Below are 13,983 nucleotides of genomic sequence, written 5' to 3' on the forward strand. Positions count from 1 at the left end.
TGTTACAACTGGAACGGATATCTGTGTGCGCAAATCTCCCAGCGTGTTTTAATGAAGTTTATTGCTGGCACAAATTGCATGCAAGGTGAAACATATAGGCGAACTTTGCGGGATTTGCAAATGTTTTTTTTTTTTTTTTGTGGAGGGCAAAAGGCCTCAGGCGGCCATCTGTAGTGAGAGGCAGCAGTGGGTGTAAAGCTCTGATCATAAGCTGTACTACAGTAGCCTGTGAGGTCAACTTTGACCTCAGATTTATCGTTATGGAACATGATCAAAGCTGTTAAAAGTTTGAGTGTTTTACAACTTTAGTCTCAGGCACTGTCCTCTCTCTGAAATCATAATATTTCAGGCAGTTTACAGTTTTCAATGTTTTTTTCTGTAAATCTGACATTGTAGTTTCTCGTGCGTCATGACGCACCGCACAAGCAGCGATAATGTACTAATCAGACGAAATTAAACAGTTTACCTTAAATGTCAGTCACGCGGGTCACACTCCTCTAATGGCCACTACCCGGGGCACCCATGATGAATTTAGCACGGCTGTTGAGTGCGTTGTAGCCCCTGAGCCCTCTTGTCACTGTCAATTTTCGACGATATCTCTATTTTGAGAAAGGAAAAAAAAATGAAGATCACCGCCCTGATGGAGCACAGTACTAAGGCACGGCTTGGTACAGCACGGGAACTGGACACATATTTAGCCTGAGGGAGTCCAAATTGATCTTAATTTCATTTTTTTATACTTTCAAAGGATCGATAAATCATTATGCAAAATACGATTTTCTGTAGGCAAAATCCTTCAAAAAAATTGTTTTTGACCATATTTAATACTTGTATTTTTTATCATAGTGCTATATTCCCAGCATGCTTTTTGTAAACTTGAAAAAAAATATTTCACAGTTTTTTAAGATGCAACGATTGTGCATGTGATCTTGGGTTCGCCAAATTTCCCTTCAAGTCTTCAGGGCTCTTTTTGCACGTCAAAGGCTGATAGTGTGTGTGTTGCGGTTGCACATGTCAGTTTTGCTGGATGATGTCCATTATTTTTGTTGGGCTGTGTGTTTGTGTGACGCTTCTTCCTCCTCTCCCTGAAGGTGCACGAGCTGTGTGATAATTTCTGTCACCGGTACATCAGCTGCTTGAAAGGCAAGATGCCCATCGACCTGGTCATAGACGACAGAGAGGGAGGATCCAAATCAGACAGCGAAGAGATCACGAGATCATCGGTGGCCCTTGATCAGGTATCTATCTCTCTTTTCCTCTGTGTGTGTGGGTGTGTGTGGGTGTGTGTGGGTGGGTGTGTGTGTGTGTGTGTGTGTGTGTGTGTGTGTGTGTGTGTGTGTGTGTGTGTGTGTGCGCGCGCGCGCGCGTGTGCGCGTGTGTGTGTTCTTCCTGCTGGCTATTCAACTATTCTGGGTCACTCCTCCGCCGCGCTGTTATTTGCATATGATTAAGGCCGTTTTACATTCCATCCATCGGAATGAGAAATTCTTCTGAATAATGTCGCTATTATTGGCCCATTAAGACTTGAACCTGGAACCGACCTGCGGAGATTAGCTGGAAAAAGCATCGCCATAAACTTGACCTGTTTCATGTCGATTTTAATTTAGCCCGTCTTTCCATTTTTCTGTCTCTTTTTGAAATCAAAAGTCATTACCAGCTCCTCTCCGTGTTGTTGTGCAGCAGCAGCAGCAGCAGGATGGGCTGCAGACTGTGGCTGAGGTGCCTTGCTTTCTCCACTGTGCAGTTCACGGTTCATTACGCGTCTTGTCAGTATTTTTCCTTAGACATGAGTGCACATTGCTTATCGAGACCCCTCATCTCCTCTTCTTTTATTTCTCGCACAGATTAAGCCCCAATAAGGCGGTTTATTTGTCTAAAAAGCTATAGAAGCTTGAGGTATTACATGAAGTGTTTCCCTATTGTGCTGATTTGAGAGATAACCACAGCCTTCATTATGTGCTCCAATGACTGTTGGCACTCCGGGGACATTGTAGTGCGCGCGCAGGCATGACCCTAATGGCCCATACACTGCCGTTAAATAATGATAACAGCAACCCATGATTAGAATTATGCAAATCTGGATTTTCGGCCATTAATAGCTCGAGTCATTTGTGCAGCAGACAGGGTTGCAGGCTATGAGACAATGATTCAATAAGTGAAACTATCCAAGAGTTTTAAAGGACTGGCTTATAACCCATCCACGCCGATGAGGGAGGAGGAAAAAAAAATCAAGTGTCCAAATTAAAGGGATTAGTTGGATGGTCCGACATAAAAAGTAATGAAGCGATTAGACTAAATAATTTAAATCCGCGGACTTCCATATGGTTGAGTGGCTGGTCTGAGGACGCAGAGAGGCAGCCACAGGCTTTTATGTACCGAGCTGAATGGCAGGACTGGGAGCAGACTGTGAAGACCCCCACTCCTCCGCTCAGGCCCCCTTATGTCTGATTATGGAAATGAGAAAGATCACCCGGAAGATAATACTTCATTTAATCCAGAAGCAAAATTAAATAACAGACGCCACTTGTGCATTTAAGTGTCTCTTTGATCGGTTTGTTGTACTCTCGCGGGGATTCAGTTGTCAAAAGTTTTTTTTTAATAGATGAGGTCAAAGCTTGAGTGAAGCCTTATGGTATATAGACATGGAAATAGAGTGTGTTAAAACCCCTGGGTTTCTAGGTATATGAAGAAAATGATATTGTGCTTGGGGCACTGATGCAGATCTTTAATTGACTTTAAGATGAAGACATGGCCTATTTTAACATAATAATGGTCCCTACATATAGACAATCCAGAGCAAAATCACATACACTCGTGTTTACACTAACATGACAGAATGATATAAATGACCTTTGGGCACAGTTTGGATAGAACAACTTTTTGACAGCAGTGTAATACTGAGGGATGGGATAACATGGAGCCTGTCCTCAGCAGCAGGCTGTGTGTAAATGGGCATATCCAAACAGTCCCTCTGCTGAATACTTACATTGTCAATCTAATGGCACTGCGCTTCATAACTTACTTGCAGCTGAATATATATTTTTTTGAGTTTTGTGCGCTATTTTTGTATGACATCTTATCTCTGGTTGTTAGGGAATGACATCCTTAACGAATTAGCGTTGTGTGTGCATTATCTCTTTCCATATGTATTTTTAATATATGCCCTCGGGCATAAAGTTGAAGTGGACTGGAAAAAAATGCTGAAAATTTGCACAAAAGAACAATGTTAACAAGAGGGAGAAAGCAGGCTCATTTATTCATAAACCAATTTATTCCAGTGGGGCGACTGTAGCAGAGGAGAAAAAAAATGTCAGAGGAAAAAAAAATACTTTGAATTTATTAAACTCAACAATTCCAACTGCGCTGACTTTTCTTGCTGCATTATGCACTCTTGCGTCATATCCGTAATTTTTTGAATATTCTTTACATGTCTTTACATTGTTTTGTTAGCCTGCCTGTGCAGGCGAGTACGGAGGGACGCTTAGCCCCTTTCAAAAGAAAGCAGAGCATAGCTGAGAGGTGAAAAAGTCAGAGAGGCTCTGTGCTGGCTTGTGAATGCAGCCCAGCCAGTTTGGGCTCACCCTCCTGTGTTTGTGTGTGTCTTTTTGTGTGTGTGGGGGTTTTCTGTATGTGTGTGCACGAGCTGTGTGCATGCATCTGACTACAAGTGTATGCATATATGTGTATGTGAGTATGCTGTGTGTGTTCAGACTGGCCTGATAAATGCAGCACCCCCCTCAGGTGCTATGTGAGTGGAGTGACTGGTTAGCACCAGTTGGACTTTCTTAACCCTTTCCCTGCTGCTCCCTGGAGAGCTTCCCCACCACGTTTGCTTAATTTCTTCACTTGAGCTGCACTTTTCCAGTTTCCCCATTAGACGTATACATCCTGCTTTAACTCAGCTGTATATAAGCATAAAAGACAGAAAAATGCCTTTCTTTAATGTGGAGAGCTCGTGTCCACACTGAATATGTCTGCGTCCGTCTCAGTCGCCTTGTTGTTTTGGAAATATGGCAGCAGTCGCTCCACTGATTGCATCCCTATTTGCCTGCTGCACATGTTCACCTCGGTTTAAAGAAGCAGGGAGGTATTTCCACGGCGCTCTACGTCATTTGCACAGTTGCCTTTAATTGCGCAGTGAGCACAGGGAGGGGCGCAGCAATTTGCTAATGAACTCTGTGGACCCGGACTCTTCTCTGTAGAGCAGAACACTACTAATAGTGCTGAGGACTCTCTCCAAGTCTCAAGAGCTCCTTGTCTTGATTGAGCCATGCACGCTGAAGTGGGGCTGGAAATAATTGAAATTTTCCCTGAAAAATCTTCTCCGTCTGCCCTTTTTTCGTGGATGTGAGAGAATCTTAAGTGATTCTGAACGCTCAGCAGTTGATCTGTTGAGTTAATTTAGTGAAGAGGTTGGAGTGGCTTTGTCACAGTTTTAGAGGGTGACTGTTGTTTTTGCTGTTGACTTCATGTCAAAAAAATGCCAAAAAAAAGCTGACAATCTGAAGTAGCATCTGTATGTTCAGGGTCTGATGCTGTTTTCCTACGCCCCGCTCAATCTGTCCTACACAGACCCTGCGTCTGTGAGCTCAGTGTTGTGGTCACTGTGTAAGAATTTACTCTGGATAGCGCTATCGCTGTATCTTTTCCCAACAATTGGCACTATTATGGCATACAAGTGGTGGTTTCCAGGTCAGAGAGACCCAGCAGTGTTGGTTTAGGTAACTCTGGCGGTCAAAAAGTGACCCCTGCCCCCCCCCCCCCCCCCTCTTCGCCAGTCCTCCTAACTCAATGGAAACCCTGACCGCTGGGGTCAGCCACTATTTTCCTAATCAGTACACCGCTATCGCTAATCTATCTGTTTCTCGTTGAAGTATGGATCGAGTTACACCCGACTTAACAGCCGCGCACACTCTCTCTCCCCTTTTTTTTTTCATTCCCTCTCTCCTACAGTGGCACGCTGCTGATCTTAATACAAACTTTTGAATCTTTCCGCTGATTGTTGGTAATAGCGGCTTTTGTAGTTGAATAGAGGAGAGGTTTGACCCTCACTTGCCCCCTCCCTCCTATACACCCGCTCCTCCCTCCCCTTCCCTCAACTCCCCTTTTTTTCCATCAGGGAGTGAATGCGGGGCTGCTGTTAAGGATTCAACAAGTGATACAAAGACATGACCACGTGACTCGTGTGTTTCTTAGCCTCTTCATTATTGTGCTGGAATAGCAAGTAGGGGTGATTGTGATTGAGCGAATCAAGGCCAGAGTGACTTCAAAGAATAACATGTCAGGAGCATCATATTCTTACATCTATGTTAACTAAGTTCTAGGTTTTTCAGGTGGTTTATTAGAAGTTTTTTAACGGTAATATATTGCTTGACACTGGTTCTTATTGGTGCTACAGGTGCTCTGTGACATCCCCACAAAATCCCAAATAATGTTCTTGGCTTGTGTCTCGTGTTACTTCTGATGGGCGGCCATGTCTGTCCCTGAGGCCTGCTGTGGTTTCTTTGGCTAAGTAAACAATAACCTGGGCTTAACACATGTGTACTTAGCTAATGGAAAGTTCCTCTCCCCCCTTAACCCCCTGCAAGCCTCTGACAATGGCCGCCATCACAAACAGCCCGTCTCCAAGGGATCCTCCGAGAACATCCCAGCTCCAGCTATGGGCTAGGCTAGGCTAACATGGAAACCACAGGAAAACATGTCATTAAGAAATTACGCCTGCCTTTTCATTCACAAACACAAAAAAAGGAATATGCTTTGTTTGGGGTAAGATAGCGGAGGGGGGGGGGGGGGGGGCACTCAAGTTAATGTTTTTGTTTGGATTTCAGCTCACAGAGAGTAAACAAGGAAGCCTGAAGTGGAAAAGGCCACAGAGAAAGGAAAATCAGTTTGTCAGTTTCCGCAAGTGTCTTCTAAATGGACTTTGAAAGCTTGGGTAATTATCTCAAACATGTAATTATCTTTGGTTGCCTCTATGAGGTGAACCCTCCGTTCAAAAAAAAGAAGCCGATTGAAGAGTACCTGATAGCTATTCACTATAGCATACTTTACTTACTCAAGAGACCAAATCCAGTTTTCTCCCTCACCCCCTTCAGCAATTATAAGGTTATTTCTTCTTTCTTTGTCTATTGTGGAGAGTTAGGGAGGAAGGGGAGTGCAGAACAGAATAGGAGGGAGGGAGCGCGAAAGGGGGGTCTTTTGCTCTCTCGCTCCTTTTTTTTTTTTTTTTTGCACCACGCATACCATTACCAGCCCCTCTTTTCATTTCGGAGGCACTAATATTGCAGCGAGGGGAGGAGAGGGGTGGAGAGAGCAGAGAAAGCGGAGGTAGTTTGGGCGAGCACTTGCCTGGCCGGTTATCAGAGAGGCAGATCCTGCTTTATCTAGTCACAGTGGCAAGCAAAGTAAACAAGAGTTTACAATAGCTGGCCTTTCAGCCCCTTTCACTAACAGCTTCCCCACCAGCACTCGGCTGAGTGCGAGAATGTGTCCGCGCTCATTGCAGGCCATCTCGCTGCTGCAACACATGGCATTCTCGCAGATTTCAACTCCAGGAAGCAGCGCTGTTGCAAAAGGTCAAAAATGGTGTTAAAGAAAACAACCGCAGAGAACACATGCACCAAAGCATTCTGGGGGATGAAGTAGCCGGACTGTCATCTTTGATTCAGATGTACCACCACTGAAGAGTGTTCATGTGGGGGCTTATTTGGATATTTATGTCTGTGCCGTTAAGTATGCACATATGATTATTCCTGCACGCTCACTGGCACAGAGTGAAAAGTAAATAATATCCATATCATCACAAAAGATATTACAGAGTGAGGATGGTGGAGGTGCAAAAGCACAACAACCTTAACCATTTTTCTTTATTATTGCAAATGAATTGGCAAGGCAACATTTCTTGCATGAGCGCTTGTATGATATGGGGGCCTGGCACAGACAGAAAGGAAAGCCCCCCCCCCCCCCCCCCTTGCATCTTAGACGCAGCACAATGAGAATGCATCGGATTGGAATGCCTCACCGATCATAGCGGAATCAGAATTTCCAGCAAGGAAAATCTTTTCATGGCGAATTAGGGTGGTGGAGGGAGGAGAGATGGTAATAAAAAAAAAAAGGGGAAAAAAAAGGTATGCAATGCTCACATACAGTGTTCCCTCGGTTTGGCACAGAAGATTTAAGAACTTTAAGTAAAGCTCGGCAGAATAGAATGTGGAAAATTGAATTTACTAAACAATTAAGCAGTGAATTCCTCTACATCCTAAACAGGGTAGAGGGAGTGGGGGGAAAGAGAGCGAGCGAGGGTGAGAGACCATGGTGGCTTATTAGGGGGACATAGAATAAATCAAGTGTGTAGCTGGGTGGGCACAGCTTTCTCCAGCTCTCTATTTCCTCAAGCTTTCCATTTATGTAGCTATTCATCTTTTGAATTTACATAACCTCTTATTTTGAAGGTAGACCTCTACATTGTGTGCTGAAGTCTTGTTGGCACAAGGTGTGTGTGTGTGTCTTGTGGTCAAGGTGTGCTTTTGTTAAATAGGCACTGCAAGTATGGCAGTTCTGTGTTGTGTTTGCAAAAGGTAGATGAAAAGTAGAAAAAAATTTGTGTTTGTGTGTGTTTGTGCATGGGTGTGTGCACACACACATGCTGTGTGACCTGTGTGTACTGGTATGTGTGTTGTGTGATCTCAGCCGTGTGTGTATTAATTGCATGTTAGATCACTACCGAGGCCTGTTCAGTCCAAGGGCGGCCTGTGATTATAAATAAACTCCCTGTCCCCGCGGAGATGCCACCAGGCCCTGTCTCAGCCCCGCCCCCTTTCCCATGGGGCCTCAGCAGGCCACCTCCCAACAGGCAAAGCGCTCTTTTGTTCAATTACAGCTAATGCAGTAGTTTGCCATTTCCCCCTGCACTTTCTAATTATATTTTCAAGTGGAATTTGTTTCCGAATTAAAAAAGAAGAAATGTCCTTCTTTTCAGGCTGAGACTCAAGGGTTTTTGAATACTTGCTGTTTTACGTCCCCGGGGTGCTGTGCTATTCGTCTTCACAGAGCTCTGAATAAACAAAATTCTCCTCATTTTTTAAAAGTTCTTTTGGAGAAGCTAGCAAAAGCTTGTGTTTAACTGTTTGCGTGCTGAGCATGTGTTCTGGATTACCTCACTTCTGATGTTCTCTGGAGTTTTCTCGGTCATGCACGGGTGTTTCATTTTTCTGTGTTTAGCGCTCAGCAAAAAAAAAAAAAAAAGAAAAGAGAAAGGAATCTGTAAGAGGTGGAAAAAAAAAAGACCCTCTTGGTATCTTATCCACATTAAAATCAACGTTTACCTACCCAAACCCCATTCTAGTCATGCCTTTATGCTGTGGCTTTCCTCTTTATAGCAAAGCCTCAAAGCCTAATTTGGAAAACAACAATTAAATCGTCCATGTAAGCACTGGATTATAATTTCATAGCTCAGAAACATCAAACAGCTCTAATAGAGCCCAAATGTGTTGGATTTGCTGACTTGTACTTTCTTTTCTGTTACTTTATTCCGTCTACATTTTGTTTCAACAAATCCTGTGTCATGAATAAATCCATACTTTATTTTTTTTTTTCATTCTCAACTCGGTTTTAAACACTCCTCTCAGATGCAGCACAGCTATGAGTATCCCAATTGAAACCAGTTGTTCCCCAGTGTGTTCCCCTCCTCTGTGTGGCTTTCTATCACTCATTTCGTCACGTAGCCCTAAAAGCGTGATGCAGACACCACATTGCCCCTTGATATCTGCTTCATTTGATTTGACAGTGCACAGATAGACTCATGCAGGCGCTAGATTGGAGTAGGTAGAAGTGTTTGTGTGTGTGTTTTGTTTGCTGTGTGTTTGTTTGTGAAAGCTAGCTGTGTGTGATAAGACATTAGATTCCATTTCCTTCTATTTTCAAGTCTCTTTTCCCCTCCTGTCCTCAGTGCTAATGTGGCTTTTCAGAGGCCCGCAGAGATAAGAGGTTACATCTGGTTTGGTTTCAATAATGTGTAGCAGCTTCGTATGGGGCAGTGTGGGACTTGTGTGTGCGTACTGGGCAGTGTCTATGTGTGTAGCACCAAATCTGTAAATGTGTCTTTCGTTCTCTGACTGTGTGTGTGTTTGTATGTGATGCCGACTTACCTGTGTGTGTGTGTGTGTGTGTGTGTGTGTGTGTGTGTTATCCTTCTGTCAGGACCATTTGCTCCCTACTGTCCCTTACACACACGCACACACGCACACACGCACACACGCACACACACATGCACACACACACACAGCTTGCTATATATAAACTCATGTCTCCTGTGTCTCTCTAGTCCAGTCAGCTGCTTGTGTTTATGTGTAACTTTGAAGTCACAGAGAAGGGAATGAGTTTCGTGGTAATACAGAAACCTTCTCCTTTGTCTACGTAAAGTTAAAAAGCTTCAGGTTGGTCCGTCATACAATACTTTTGTTTCATTTTGTATATGAAACGAGACTGTGGGAAAACTTCAGCTTATTTGGTTATGTCTCCGTCTTGGCTCTGCTTCCTCGAAAGGAAATTCAAATCCACATTAGTGGGATTGGTCATCGACGTTGTGTTTCATTTTTGGACAAAACACAGTATTTATATGAATGTAGCAATACTCTTGAGTTATTTACCTCTTTCTCTCTTCTTGGTCTGCTCTGCTTGGATGACATCACTCCCTGGCGCAGGCTGCGGCCTATCTTAAGTTGTAGCTGTTTTGTATTTTCATCTGCTAGTGGTTTGAGCCAAATGGAGGCAGCCGTGGATTGCATGCCTCAGAAAGCTGGGAACTAATACAACATGTTCGCTCGCTATTTTTCTCAGCCTTTCTCTACATCGAGCCGAAATAATTCACATTCCATAATCATGTTGCAGGGACACACACGCTGCACGACTGGCAAAATGATGAATTAAGTTTGATGTGTGTTTATTTCACTGATTACTTATAACAAGTTTTTGAAAGAAGAACTTCATGCCTACCAAAAATGAGCTTCCACACATAAAATAATAGCATAATTAATTGATGGAAGAAAAACACTGGAGGTTAAAAATGGATGATTTAATGTTTCTTTTTCTCTGTGCGACAGACGTCCTGGAACAGAGATCACGATGACACAGCGTCCACGCGCTCTGGAGGAACGCCGGGGCCGTCCAGCGGAGGACACACATCACACAGCGGCGACAACAGCAGCGAACAGGGTCAGTGTCTGAAACTTTTTCTTACTATCAGATGATGGAGGAGGGGAATGCAGGAATGAAGATTGATAAATATTGACGATGATTGATAAAGAAAAAGATTTGAAATTTGAAAAAGGTTGATGAGTATATGTTTTTGTACATCATCCATGTACATAAACATGATTCATGATTCTCAGCTGAAAGATGTGCTTCCACAGGCTTTTTCAAGCTGTTTGTAAAGGATGTTATGCTGTCTTGCTCAGGATCAAATTGGTAGATTAGAAAGGGAGGGAGCAGCTTTTGTTCTATCCTGACGATTTATTGTTTTTTTTTTACTACAGTTCTTTATCCTTGCAGTTTGCTTTACACCTGAGCGTGTTTGGTTGTTCATATGTGCTCAGTGTTTTTATGTACTGTTTGACTACTTAGCTTGCAGAACTACTAACAAGTAGGTGGCTCTTTCTGCTCTTTTTATCATCTCTGTTTCGATGACAAATTTCATGTTTCAGTATTGAAAGGCTGCATGCAACTGTGCTAGGAAATTCAGGCCTATTTAACTGTTACAGATTCCTCAATGGATATTTAGTTATGAAAGAGACAATTTTTCTTTTATTGAAAAAAAAAAAAGACAATTCTTTTGTTTTCCTCATAAACGCCGATAATCATTTATGTTTAGTGATGTCTCTTTTTGAATAGATGTCCCTGGCATTTCTGACACTCACTTGAACTGGGGCTCAGATAAATGTGCAACATGTAGCAGGGATTTGATTATGATTTACTTCATTTATTTTTCATTGACATTATGTTTAGCCTTAAATTGAAATAGTCTGACACATTAGTCTGCACTCTGTCTGGGCCAGACAACTGTGCTGTGTATGCATTCTAATAATATGTGTGTGTTAATGTGTGTGTGTGTGAGAAAGAGGCAGTGGAGGGAGAATGGGATGGTGTTGATGGTGGTCTGGGGAGGGGGGGGGGGGGGGGGGCTATGCCGCACACAAACTGTAGGCAAAAAAGCAACTTCATATATTATTGAAGGCATTGTCAAGGCAAGCAGTTTGCAGGGTTGCTAGTGCCAGGAGGAAGAGTCTGGGTGGGAGCGGAGAGCACCGCCATGCCTTCCACTCCACTGAGCAGCCATTTATACAGGCAACACATACACACACACACACACACACACACACACACACACACACACACACACTCTGTGTCTCTCTTTGTCTCTCTGTCTCACACTGTCTCATCCTCTCTTTTTCTCTGTCTTTCACACACATTACCTCTCTCTCTTGCTCTCATACACTGTTTGTCTTTCTCCAGAGAGGAGCTGAGCGAGCGAGAGGTGAGACATGAGACGAGACAAAAATAAAAGATGGACAGAGAATGTGGAAGAGGAGAACAAGAAAAAAAATATTGAAATTGTAGTTAAATAGGGGGTGACAAGACAATATTGTGTGTCTGTGTGTGCACGCCTCTTCCTCTGATGACTAATGGTCTCGAGCAGCCTGGAAAGCTCTGATTGGTCGCTCTAATGAGCGTGCTCTGTGCCGAGTTTGGGCTCCTGCTTCTGTGACCTTTACCCTGTATTGACCAAACTGACACTTCATTTTTCACATCTTTCCAATTATAGGCCCTCTCCTTATGAAGGCCCGCCTCCTTTTCTCTCTGTCTCTCTTATCATATCTCTCTCTCTATCTCAGCATAACTCTCTTTAAACTCCACTCCCTCACCGCTCCCTTGCTATTGTAGCTATTTGTTTGTTGTTGAAGTTCATTAGAGGATAAAAAGTGGTTTAGAGTGTGTGTATTAAATTTGCATCTGAGGCTTGTGTATGTGTTGGTGTACATCAGTTGTAGTGTTACAGAAGAAGGGAGATGAAAATCATCAATATTTATAATATTGCATGTGTGGTTCCTGTAACAACCAATTTAAGGTTCAACAAGGGACTGTCTTTAATTTTTTTTAGTCATATTTATTTTATGCTTTAATACCATGAGTGTTAAGTGTCCAAATATTACAGAACTTTTTATGTTATGGTCACTTTTATAATGACTAACAAAAGCAAACAAGACCATCATGAAGAAGATTGATTATTGCTATATTGCTTCTTTTTATGCCTTAAAGCGCTGGTGGGGGTAAGGTGACACACAAACTTATTAGCAAAACGCTGAAGAAACTGTCATTGTTTTTTACTTTTTTCATGACAAAGATCTTGACAAGAGATACCTTTGACTGTTAATGCTATGTAACATTTCTCTTTACAGTCGTGTTACTTTTCTTACCACATTTAGCTTTGTCTTTCTCTTCTTGTCCAAGCTTATACAGCAACATATTATTTTACATGGTTTTTGTTTGAATCACTTCGATAAAATTATAGTAATATTGGTCAGGCTTCCGCATACTTCTGGCCATTTTGTATAGTTTTGGCATTTATGTCCATTAAACCGCTTTTTCATCATCTTAAGGCCTGAAAACACACATATTTCTGCATGTATGTGTGTGTCATTGCTTTGTTTATGCACTGTTTATATCAGCATACACACACACACACACACACACACACACACACACACAAACACAGCATAGAGCATCAGGACAACAATAAATACCGGAGGACATCTTGGACTGCATTCAGGTTTATATGGGTTAAGAGCTATCACTTGCCACGTCATTTTGGCTCTGGCAAATTGTGTGCCAGTCACTCTGTAATCCCAGTAAGCTGGTTATTTATCTGTTTGGCACTTTACTCGCTCTCTCCCCGACAGATTCACCCTGCTGTCTTTCTCCTCCCTCCCTCTGTCTCTCTCTCTTTCATCTAAGCATCCTCCCTCTCTTCTCCAGTTTTCCCTTGTCTCCCACCTACTCTCGCGTCTCCCTCTTTCTGCTCTCAGTCGGTTTCTCTCTACAAGTGAACCCCCGTGCTTTCCTCTCTATCTCCTCCCCCTTTTTTCTTCCATGCCTCCCACACGCTGTAAAACACTACCTTTGTTTATCCCTCTTCTCTCCCTTTCTCTTACCTCTCTTTGTTCCTTTAGCTTCCTCTCCTTCACAAATGTTTCCATTTCTTTTGTCACATCTCCTTTTTCCTTTTTTTTATATTGACATCTTTTTCTCTCATCTTTCCTCTTTTCGACTTTTCTTTCTCAATATTTTTTCTTGGTTAATGTTAACCCTTTTCCTATTTCTTGTTCTCAGTGTCACTCTCTTACCTCCTTTCTTATTTCCTCCTCCCTTTCCATGTTTCATCCTTGCATTTTCCCCAGCATCCTTCCTCTCTAACTCTTACAGATTGCTTTCTCCCTGACCTTTTACTACCCGCCTCTTTCTTCCACACTGTCTTTTCTTCCTTTCTGCCCATTGAGCTACACAGCTAATGACCATCTTTTTCTCTTCTACATATACTCTCTTTCCTCATCACTCCTTACTCTCATCTATCTATCACTCCTGCTCCTCAGTCTAATGATCCATCCTACTACTCTTCCACGACTCATCTTGCGCTTCTTCTTTCTCAAATTCCTCCCTGTTTATCTCTCTATCTTTTGCCCTCTTCTTCCTTGTATCCTCCCCTAAAGGGGAGGGTAACAGCTTAGAGGATGTATGTTGGAGGGTTGAGGGCCTTTAACAAGTGAACTCGGGTCTCCTCTATCAGCCTTTTCTTTTCTGAGGCACAAACACATGCTCCGCTGTGCCCTCTTTTCTGAACGGTTCACTGCCCATCGGAATAAAAATCCCCATCTCCACCTGGAAACACAGCATTCAATATCTCAAAGGCAAGAGCTATAGGAGTGGTGAGAA

At 42.9% G+C, this 13,983-nt stretch overlaps 1 protein-coding gene across 2 annotated transcripts in view; it reads left to right on the plus strand.

Annotated features, from left to right (window-relative positions):
• meis1b (Meis homeobox 1 b) overlaps window positions 1-13,983 on the plus strand; it is an 80,297-nt gene that overhangs the window by 4,919 nt on the left and 61,395 nt on the right. For both annotated transcript variants that reach the window (XM_020639037.3, XM_065959592.1), the window contains exons 6-7: window positions 1,092-1,238; window positions 10,101-10,212. In XM_020639037.3, coding sequence (XP_020494693.1) covers window positions 1,092-1,238; window positions 10,101-10,212 — 259 coding nt within the window. The remainder of the gene's footprint in view (window positions 1-1,091; window positions 1,239-10,100; window positions 10,213-13,983) is intronic.

Source organism: Labrus bergylta, chromosome 10 (genome assembly GCF_963930695.1).
Source record: "Labrus bergylta chromosome 10, fLabBer1.1, whole genome shotgun sequence".
Lineage (NCBI taxonomy): Eukaryota > Metazoa > Chordata > Actinopteri > Labriformes > Labridae > Labrus > Labrus bergylta.